The sequence below is a fragment of the Chroicocephalus ridibundus genome, chromosome 8 (genome assembly GCF_963924245.1).
Source record: "Chroicocephalus ridibundus chromosome 8, bChrRid1.1, whole genome shotgun sequence".
NCBI classification, from domain to species: Eukaryota; Metazoa; Chordata; class Aves; order Charadriiformes; family Laridae; genus Chroicocephalus; species Chroicocephalus ridibundus.
Genome location: NC_086291.1, coordinates 491190 through 502683, shown reverse-complemented (window position 1 = coordinate 502683; position 11494 = coordinate 491190). Strand labels below are relative to the sequence as shown.

Genomic DNA, 11494 nt, shown 5'->3' with positions numbered 1-11494 from the left:
ATTGTCAAAGCAGTTCAAAGTCTTCTGAAATACATCCTTGGTTTTATGTGTAAATCAGTGCAAATAAATGGATGAGCTCATGCTGTGTCAGGAACTATCACAGGAGTGCAAGTTTGTTTACAATGGGATGCAGCATGTTGAAGATTTTATATATGTGTATTATATTAACATATCTTCTTGCCTGAATCCTTAACTGAGAAAACTAAGAACTTAGACACAGAACAGCTGCCAAGGTCAATCAACAGGCTTTAAATATATAAATGTGTATATAAAAATATATACACCAAATAAATTAAACAAAAATAAAAAAACAATAAGAGGAGGAAAAGAGACACATACAGAAACCAGCATGAATCCCATAACCGGCTGGGACAATATGTGCCAAGTAGTTCCATTTGATAGAGAACACGGGGAAATGGATATGAAAAGGGTAGACAATAGATGAGCAGATCGGTGCTAAGCAGATTACTGAGGAGATTCAGTTTGTGCGAGAGAAAAGCAGTGTTATTTTGCTATTAACCAATCTTTCACAGTTCTTAAGCATAGGGTCTCACAGGAATGCATCTCTGCACACAGTCTAGATTAATTTTGTCATGATTTGTTTGCATGAGACACGGAGTTTGCTCAGTTCACCCTTCCAGCTAGCCAGATCATGGGGGGTTTATTGCGTTACTGTGACAGAGGGTCCAAACAGGATAAATTAGATTGAGCACAGGATTTAGTTGCGTATCTCTGTAGATCCTGGTCCTCAGCTGTCTTGTACATGGTCTGCTTGAAATGCGAACAAAGCACCTTGATTGTGTCCTCCTTCATTTCTGGAGAAATTCTAGCGAGAGCAGGAGCAGGAGCTAAAAGACCTTGAGAGTCCCCTCCCTTCTTTGTAAGCGGCGACCAGCCCTGCTGCCTGCAGGTCACGTCCTTTGCCGGCGGTCCCGTGGCCCATTCCCAGCCGAGCTGCCGCTGCCTGCTGGTGCGAGGAGGCCCGTCTCCGCAGAGGGTCTGCTCACAGGGTACACGTTCTGGACTCCTGGCAGCCAGCTCATTTCCCAGTCTCATTCAGTGGGACTTCCTCGACATAACAACACGTACAAATATTAACAAACTGCAAAAAGTCAGTACTCTCTGATGTGACACAATTTGCGCTTCCTAAGTAAAATGCCCCGATGCTCCAAAGCCATCCCCTGGGTCAGCATTCATTTTAATGTTACCAGTTGAGATCCCCTCCAGCCTCTACAGACTGGGGACCCCCAGCACTCCTCGGGGATCCTGAAAGTGTGCTTGGGATTCAGCTTCTAAAATTCCTTTTTCTCTACAAAACTGGTAGCAAGCTGCCAAATTACCCGCTTCCCACCAGTTTTAGGTATTCAACAGATGAAAGCAAATGTTTCTGTTGAAATAGACAGTCAATTTTTAAGCGAGCTGATTAGGTACCTTTATTATTTTTTTACAGTTGACAGCACAGCCAGTTTTGCTCCGTGTCATTGTTGCATGACATTCCATTTGGCACAGGGTTTATTTTTAGCCAGAGACTATCAAAAGTATTTTTCAGTAGGACTGTCACTGCTCTTGAACAAGGAATCATATTACTGCAAGAACTTTGCTGAAACAAAGAAGATATATTGGACAAATGGGAAATTATAAATCTAGACCAACCCAAACTTGCACTGGTAATTAATGTTGCTTTTTTAAATGCAATATATCATACATCCATCTACAAGACGCAAATGATATTTCGGGAAATAACTCATTGCTAATTTACTTTTGAGTCCAAGGATAAGGTATTGTATTGTTCTTGGTTTACAAGAAGAATGGCTTAAGCCAAATCGCATATACAGTCCGTAAAAGAAGACAAAAAGCTAGTAAACTAAATTTCTTTGTGCAATCGTGTAAGATTGTGTTAACTTAAATTATTATGTTGATTTAACTCATACTTCATTAGAAAAACCTTCCAGCTTTTTTATGTTGCTTGTCTATGCTAAGATTTGGGAAATAAGAGCTAACAAATGCAACCTAAGGCTTAAGTTTTCTCTTGTTCAAGTTAAAAATATTTCTCATAAGGATTCATATGTATGAGTGCCTATGAAATCAGTATATATGTGTCTATAATTGTTGCAGCAAGAACAGTTTAATAGCTGTAATATTTTAAACTTTCACACTGAAATAGAAAAATATATGAAACGGTGTACAATTGGACATTTAAAAATGAAGTGCTTCAGTTACTGGGACGTTATGATTTGAGTTCCTGATTTGATATGTTTTGAAGTGCTTTATGAATCAGGCTTTTTTTCTTGTTAGATGAATGGAAGAAGAAAGTTAGTGAATCGTATGCTATAATCATAGAACGATTAGAAGATGACCTGCAAATCAAAGAGAAGGAGCTGACAGAACTGAAGCATGTTTTTAGGTAAAATATTCTGGAAAGTTATTTATTAATTTCTTTCAAATGAGTATTTGCCATTGAACACTATTTTCAGTTTCAGGTGTTTTCCTAGGAAAGGAGCGTCTCGTCTATGGAATGCATGTTCTTTAATGTCTGGTTTGGGGAATATGTCATTACAGTGCTGGGCCAGAGTCCCACAGCACAGTACCAAAATTAGTGGTTGTTAATTACTAATGCCAATATTTTACAGCAAACATCTGTATACTTTTGTAAATTAATTAGCTTTAATGGGATGTCTAAGTTTGTTGTGTACTTTTCAGTTTTGCTAATGTGTTTCTTCAGACAGGAATATTGCTGAAATAACAAATTTTAAACAAACACAAAAGAAGATAATCTTCTGAAAGTGGATTTCAAATTCATGACTGTAATCGCTTTCTCAGCACAGCACGTGCTAACAACCAAGGTCACCAAACCAAGTAACATGTTCATTATCTGAAAAGCTCCAATACAGAAAACACCCAGCTCATTGACTGTAAGTTAAGAAAATAGTCAGGTAAATAATGTCAGACATCAAAATCACTTGAAAAAATAGGGGATTCTAATCAGAAATAAATCACAAGCTCAAAAAAGCCAAACTGGTCATATAAGTTATTCATCATGCTCACTTTCAGCCAGCGTAATTATCACTGAGCCTGCTAAGTGAAAGACGACACCGGGCTTTCACTGCAACACGCTGACCACTTTGGCTGTGATCCAATAAAGTACTTTGGTACTTGCCTCATTTTAAGCTTTTTTAGTAGTAAAACTAATTATCCTAACAAACTGGAGCCAGAGTACTCTCTATTTTAGATAAGCAAGACATCTGAGTATATGGTGAAAGTGCTTAATTCCTGCATTAGGCATAAGAATAAAGAAAAAAATTAACTTCCACATAAGCAGACCTTTGGCAGTTCAGCTTATCAGCCTGCCTTACTGCCCGTGTCCGTCTCGTTGTCAACCAAACTCATCTTGGATCAAGAGCACTGCTCTTTTCCACGGAAGGAGTGGGAATTACTGATACTGGTTACATTGCACTGGAAAGGCTTTTTTTTTTCCAGTCAGGCTGGAGGAAACAGCCAGTGATTTCATTTCCAAAAGCTGCCTTCACCCACGAGTAATGAAAACAGTCAGGTTCTGTGAGCGTCTAAAATCCAAGCATGGCTCATGTTAAAAATCAGTCTCGACTATATGAAAACCTTTTCCACAGCAGCAGTGGTTATTTTCGGAAGACTTCTCATCTCTCAAATAGCAGAGGAATTAATAGGGTTTTACCCATTGTTTATTTAAAAAATTTAAGACTGAAAAACCAAATGTTTGTTGGAAGCTAAGGCAAAGACGGTAATTTGCCTGATGGAAATTTAAATAAGTTGCTGTCCTAGCAGAGGAAAGAACGGTCAGCATCCCTGTTTCACACTGAGGAGACACACAAAGGTCAAGGGGCAAACAGTCCAATGCCATAGAAAAAACCCAACAGCTGCAAAAGTGAAAAGTGAACCTGTCACTTCTTGGATAAAAGTTGTCCCCAGTCTATTGCCATACCTCAGAGCTATTAGTGCAATGGTTTCCTAAAACGACCACACTAAATATAAAAAGTCAGAATTTCCATTTCCCTAAAAGATGCAATTATTTCTTCAGAAAGGAACCAAGAGGACACCTACATAAAACTAGGCCCTGAGTGTAGTCATTTGAGCTGGTTTTCATTTTCCGTACAAGCCCTTTAATTGCAGCTTTTAATATAGAAAACTTTCCCTGCAATATTTTCCCACAAAAACATTAACATTTTGCCAGTTTATAAGAACTCAAACCATATTAAAATTTAATACCACTAAGAAAACAAATGGGAATTTTTTATTATTATTTTTCAAACTGGAAGAAGAGGAAATTTTAACATGCAGCTAAAATGGTATAACCTGGATTCTTAACTACACATTAAGTGGTAGGAATATGAATTTTTAATGTAATTCTAAAGATAAAAAATTGAAGCAGGAGACATGACTTTACAGCACAACAATACTCAGATTTTAAGACTTGCAGAATTCATCCTTCACACAAAGCAATCCACTCCCCCACGCAGTCGCCGCAGTGCAAGGGTACGTACGGCGTGCACCTCGTGGACACCCAACGTGTTACTGCGCAGACTTGTTTCCCAGAACCTGGAATTTATTTTTCCCTCAATTGCCCCTGAAGGAAAACCTGAAAATAGATGAGCCTTATAGCACTACCATTAATCACAGCATGTCAGAGAAGAATTGCACAAAGAGAAAATACATTTAAAGAATGAGATTTTATTTTTACTGAGCAAAACAATTTCCACATTAGTAAAGTGGCAGTGGTAGGTGAAGGGCTGGCACCAAACAAGGGTAAATGTGACTATAATGTGTGAAAAAAACCTTCCATACAGAAGCAGTTTACATTCGGGACGTAAAATAATGAGCTTCCTTAACATGTGATACCCATCTTCTAAGGAACACGTATGAAAATCTAGACTGATGCGAGAATTGGCCCACTGAGGCACAGACTTTTAGCAAAATAATTTCAATTTTTGCAGTTATAAATAAATGTAATGCTCTGTTTTTATCAGGCCCGTATCCTTTTCAAATGATGCACTGTCCCTGAACATAAACCGCCCAGTACTGATAGCGTGCAGACAGCAGTTTCTATCAGAGTGGTCTTTCTGACAGAAAAGTTTTTTTCCAAAAAGCTAGTTTTCATCAGAAAAAAATTGTCAAAATGTCTCACAAGGAAAATATTTAATTTTTATGTAGTTAATATTTAATTTGTACTTATTTATTATTTAATTACAGTTTTGTTTCATTTGAGTTAGAATCGCTAAAATATTTTCTTACCAGCACAATACTTTGTATGTCTGTAGTTCACAGCACCTTCTTCTTCTGTGGATGGACACTCGTGGAGGCGTGCTGCCCCTGCCCTGCAGCGTGGGGGCTGCCCCTGCCCTGCTGCGTGGGTGTTCCTCCTGCCCTGCAGCGTGGGTGCTTCTCCTGCCCTGCAGCGTGGGTGTTCCTCCTGCCCTGCAGCGTGGGTGCTGCTGCCCCTGCCCTGCAGCGTGGGTGTTCCTCCTGCCCTGCAGCGTGGGTGCTGCTGCTCCTGCCCTGCAGCGTGGGTGTTCCTCCTGCCCTGCAGCGTGGGTGCTGCCCCTGCCCTGCAGCGTGGGTGCTGCTGCTCCTGCCCTGCAGCGTGGGTGTTCCTCCTGCCCCTGCCCTGCAGCGTGGGTGCTGCCCCTGCCCTGCAGCGTGGGTGTTCCTCCTGCCCTGCAGCGTGGGTGCTGCTGCTCCTGCCCTGCAGCGTGGGTGTTCCTCCTGCCCCTACCCTGCAGCGTGGGTGCTGCCCCTGCCCTGCAGCGTGGGTGTTCCTCCTGCCCTGCAGCGTGGGTGCTGCCCCTGCCCTGCAGCGTGGGTGTTCCTCCTGCCCTGCAGCGTGGGTGCTGCTCCTGCCCTGCAGCGTGGGTGCTGCTGCCCCTGCCCTGCAGCGTGGGTGCTGCCCCTGCCCTGCAGCGTGGGTGTTCCTCCTGCCCTGCAGCGTGGGTGTTCCTCCTGCCCTGCAGCGTGGGTGCTGCCCCTGCCCTGCAGCGTGGGTGCTGCTGCTCCTGCCCTGCAGCGTGGGTGCTGCTCCTGCCCTGCAGCGTGGGTGCTGCCCCTGCCCTGCAGCGTGGGTGCTGCTTCTCCTGCCCTGCAGCGTGGGTGTTCCTCCTGCCCTGCAGCGTGGGTGCTGCTGCTCCTGCCCTGCAGCGTGGGTGTTCCTCCTGCCCCTGCCCTGCAGCGTGGGTGTTCCTCCTGCCCTGCAGCGTGGGTGCTGCCCCTGCCCTGCAGCGTGGGTGTTCCTCCTGCCCTGCAGCGTGGGTGTTCCTCCTGCCCTGCAGCGTGGGTGCTGCCCCTGCCCTGCAGCGTGGGTGCTGCTGCTCCTGCCCTGCAGCGTGGGTGTTCCTCCTGCCCCTGCCCTGCAGCGTGGGTGCTTCTCCTGCCCTGCAGCGTGGGTGTTCCTCCTGCCCTGCAGCGTGGGTGCTGCCCCTGCCCTGCAGCGTGGGTGCTGCTGCTCCTGCCCTGCAGCGTGGGTGCTGCTGCCCCTGCCCGGCAGCGTGGGTATTCCTCCTGCCCTGCAGCGTGGGTGCTGCTGCCCCTGCCCTGCAGCGTGGGTGCTTCTCCTGCCCTGCAGCGTTGGTGCTGCTCCTGCCCTGCAGCGTGGGTGTTCCTCCTGCCCTGCTGCCGCTTGCTGGGTGCTTGCAGGGATGATGGCACTGGGTGCCACAGCAGGAGGAGATGCTGCTCCCCAGGTGCTTGCAGGGGTGACGATGCTGGGTGCTGCAGCAGGAGGGGATCAGTCTGCAGCCTGCCCGCCAAAGAACACGCTCCGAGCTCACAGCCGGGGGTTATAAGGTGTCCCTTTGCAATCTAATAGCTCTCAAACCCACCCCACTAAACTGGAAAAGATACTTTCAAATTCTGGAAATTAAAATGGTTTGTTTCAAATGAATCCCAGAAAAGTGAGGTGGTTTAACATTTCCAAATTAATTTTGTCAAGCCTCACGGAAAAGAATATAAAGGTACAGGCTTTGCTCCTAGTTTAGAACAATAACACACATTGAACAAGCAGGATTTCTTTTAGGATAGACTTAACGAAGAGAACAGAAGCAAAGACAAGTCTCTGGCTTTGTCTGCATTTTAAATTCTACTTAAAGAACAAATTATTGAAATATTTATTGAAGGAAAAGGCCTAAGTGGGACCTTGCTGAACAGGGGTCATCTTGCTAAGGGGAACTTTGCATAGGTTTGTATTTTAAAAGGAGAGAGAAGTATTAAAGCCTTATTTTTAATTGTAACCATGTTAACTGTGTTTAACAGTGCTACACACTCAGGCTGGATTTATAGATATAGAAATCTAAATGTTCTGCTAAACCATGATTATTATTATTATACTGATACTGAATGGAAAAAACCCTAAACTTCTATTGACAGACCAAAATCGGCATTCTCCACAAAAGTATTAATTGTTATGTGTATTTAATTGTCAACAAAAGTAATTACTGAGAGTGTTTGATCGAGCAGTAACAAGTCAATCTGTGCTAAAGGAAACCCATGAGACTCGACGACAGAAGCTGAAATGTTCGAGTACGGTAATGATTTATCAGTCTGTAAGCAAAAATAGAGTGATCACTTTCCTTCACACTTTTCAGGGGCTCTCTTCACTGTTTAAAAAATAAATGTGACACTTCAGACATTGAGGAGTTTTTCAAGTAAAGCTATAATGCTATTTTCATAGGATTTATAACCAGAGCTCCAGCTACGGAGAGGTCACCACGCTCTCATAAAGCACAGAGCATCAAATACATATTCTGAATATCTTTTAATGAGTCAAACTTGGTATGGATCCTATTTAAGAGTTATTTTATTAGAAATGTATTAATAATAATTACTTCATTTTAATTATTCATTTCATCCTTGTGTGGCCTAGAAGGCACTATGAAATCATTAAGCTATATAAAAATGTAACGCTGTACTGAAAATATGGGAGAAAATTAAACATTAAATTGAGCTTCATTTTGTCAGTGTCACAATATGTAAGTGACATTTAGTTGTCTGAGAACTTTAAATGCAAACAAGCCTTTCTTTAGCAGGATGTGAGTACAAACTGTAATATTTTGTTTATATCAAAACCAGAAATACTTGGGGACAAGTTAATGGGAAGTCAAAATGAGGATCTATAAATTATTTTAAAATTCTATTTTAATGTATCACAATAAACCAAATCAGAAAACCAGAGCTATAAAATCCCACCAGCCTGCTGAGCGTTACAGGTCCATCGTCCTCGCGATGCCGTAAGGTAAGGGCCAGGAAAGGGGGCTGGAGCAAAGGTGAGTCCTGTCCTGGCCCGGCTTCGCCCCTGCCGCGCACCAGCCCCCCCGGCCCTGGCCTCTCCCCCCTCGGATGCTCACGGGCCTTCCCGGGACTTGGTGTGCCGTTGCAGCTGCAAATCCACAACGGTGGCTTCTGGAAAGACTTCTTCATTCCTCAGAACGCTTTACAAACATTTTCCTCTAATCATTGCTGAATTTTTGTCTGAGCTGTAGGTACCTTCCATCCATGTGTGTGCTTCTGGAGTGTTTTCAGCTGAACCATTCCCTGTAGTTATTGTTGAGCGTTTCTGTGATCTCATTTGGGGAAGATAAACTTACTTACTCAAAGGCTTTTTCTGGTTATTCTTTTGACTTGGCTTGTTTGCCTCTAGTTCTGTGTGTGTTCTGCTCATCATTTTAGAGCAAATACATAGATTTTTTTAAAATACTTCTTAGTTATTATTGCATCAATAAAGAAACTGGTTTCGTATGGATTATTTATATTTCTGAAGAGTCTTTCCTCTTTTTTTCTCTAATTTAGCTGGTTTTAGAATGTATATACTGTGACTGAATAGCAGGATTGCTCAGAAAACAATAAATCTGAACTACTCACTTGTTATTAGTAAAGTATTTTTAGATTTACAGAGTGTAAACTGGTATAAAATTAGCCCGGTGTCTCAAAAAAAAATCATATTGAGATTTCTCTGTTTAATTTTTTCCAAATGAAAGAAGCTGTGCTAAAGGATGAAAACAGTAATCATCTGTAAAATCTCTTTTTCAGCTCTGATGAAGCCTTCTGCAAAGTCAATTTAAATTACCGCACAGAAAATGGGCTCTCTCTTCTTCATTTATGTTGCATATGTGGGGGTATGTATTTGAAATATGATGTTCTTTAAACATTTTGTTTACATGGCTACTGATTTGTTCTGTCTAATAACTGTCAGGAAGGTTATATTTTCAGTTTATTTCTTTCTGTGTTGTCCTTGTTGACAGTTGGATAAGCATCTATAGCGTTATTCTCAACTCTACTGCCAAGGGGTTGAATCGAGTTAGACTGAACCCCGCTTTAGCTGATTCTTCAGTCCAAGGAAAGTTTTGGTTGGTAATGTGGCGTGGTTTGCTTCAGGTGTTTAATTCGGAATTCCTTGCTATATGCTTTAGTCAGTCAATCCATGCTCATCCTACAGCATTGCTCTATACTTCCGTATTCTGTACATGGTATAGACTTCAGGCCAGGGAGCTCGTTCTAGCAATACTTTGCCATGCATACCTCTCTTTTTCTGGTATAATGAAAATACCTGTATGTTATTTCATGGTAATTAGAAGAAGAACAACTCAAATACTTCAGTGAAAAATATCAGCTGATAGGATTTTTGCAGATTACAAGTCCGAGTACACAAGAAAATAGTGCAAAATGTCTTCTGAGATGCTCATAGAAACACACTAGTGGTGGAATTTTCCACTCCGCTCCACGTTGCTGCTCTGTTATCCACATAGCAAGTCATTAGTTCATGCACGCACTTTGCACTTGTTATACAATTTTCAGCAGAAACTGGCTGAGAGAGGTGAAGAGCATTTTACCCTGAGGTTTCAGCTCTGCAAAGTACTTAATAATAACATGCATAAACGATCTGCTCAATCTTAGATGCTATCATGAAGGAGGACCTGATCCTGCACGCTGAAAACCAGGTGGATCTTTACACTTAATTTTCAGAGAGTGCAAGATCAAATCCAAAGATGACCTCAGTAGCTGTAACATTAGAGCGATTGGTGGGATTGCAGAGGGGAAGTTTAAGAAAACATACAATGTTAATTAATTAGGTACGGTATGTGAACACTTCAAAGAGGGAGAGAAGCTATTAGATCCGACCTCGTCCTTGATTACTGTCGTAAGTATTCAGAAGGCAGATATATTTTTGAGATCATCAGTGCGCATCAGAACGGTAGGAGTAAAGCTATTTGCCCGTGCTGACATTCGTTAGCATCCCTCAAAACGAGTGTCCCTGTAATACTGTTGTGCAGAGCGCTCCTGTTCTGAAAGGACAAAAGAGTTCAGTGTCTGAGAAACCAGAGATTCTGGAAGCACCTGCTGGTTTATGGAGTCCTTTGCAGCATGGCCTGGATGTTAAAAGAGGAGCTTGCTTCTTTGGAAGTTCAACTAACCGTAACAAATCCTTATAAAATGTGAACAAAGAGTGGGCCAGTACGTGGCCAGATCTGCAGCTGTCCCAGTGGATAAGGAGGTGGTGCCTAATACCATCCGCAGGTTTCACAAGATATGTTTTATGACTTGCCTCAGGTCGGCAGATAAGCTACCTATTTCTCTTGGCTTTCAAACTCACACAGAAGTTACTTACTTACTTACTTACTTCCTCTCCTAGCTAATATACTGTCAGCACTTGCCATAGCTTGCATTATGTCTTGCAATTCCTGTGTTAGCGTGGTTTTACAGCCACTGGTACCAGTTAGATATGCAAGCTATAAAATGATGACAATAATCAAATCTTTTCTGTGTGTTCTTTTCTGTAAGTGACTTTGTTTTCCAATTTTCATCCTAAAGGTAATAAATCACATATTCGGACTCTTATGCTAAAAGGACTGCGCCCATCCAGATTAACAAGAAATGGATTTACAGCTCTCCACTTGGCAGTTTATAAGGTAAATTATTTTGAATAGAATTGATGAAAAGAAATCAGAATTGAGCAGCTTATTTGTTTGAACTATCTAGATGAACTCTCTAGTTGCTACTTCTGGTGAAAATACAAATTTCACGTTTACGGTGCATAGGAAAATGGCCTATAAAGAGCCGATGCACAGGAAATCAGCATGTGCTTTTGCTACGCCATCCATGAGGATATGATATTGCTTTAGAAGTATTGATTAAATCATGCAATACAACTCAAGATAGAGGAGAGTTCTTTTTGTTATTATAGCTATTAATAGAAACAATCTCAAAGGATTTTATATCACAATTTCTGTCTTTTTTCTTCTTTTTTGTTGTTCCTCCTCAAGTTCCACATTCAGCTGCAATATTAATTTTCTTCATTATTGTACTTATCTTTTAAGACTTAACAATAACAGTAGCAAGGAATAAAGTGGACAAAGACAGCATTTTCCTAAAGAATTGTTATGATTCTTATTTTGAGATGGAGCATCTTAGAAACTTAATCCATGCATAGACTAGCCCCAAAAGCACTTTGCTTTTTAGAGGGAACTCAGAGTAAATT

General features: G+C 41.9%; 1 protein-coding gene across 3 annotated transcripts in view; it reads left to right on the top strand.

The window, feature by feature from the left end:
• Positions 1-1551: 1551 nt before the first annotated feature.
• TNNI3K (TNNI3 interacting kinase) overlaps positions 1552-11494 on the top strand; it is an 84205-nt gene continuing 74262 nt past the window's right edge. For all 3 annotated transcript variants that reach the window (XM_063345260.1, XM_063345261.1, XM_063345262.1), the window contains exons 1-4: positions 1552-1667; positions 2296-2404; positions 9049-9134; positions 10828-10925. In XM_063345260.1, coding sequence (XP_063201330.1) covers positions 1628-1667; positions 2296-2404; positions 9049-9134; positions 10828-10925 — 333 coding nt within the window. In that variant the 5' untranslated portion in view covers positions 1552-1627. The remainder of the gene's footprint in view (positions 1668-2295; positions 2405-9048; positions 9135-10827; positions 10926-11494) is intronic.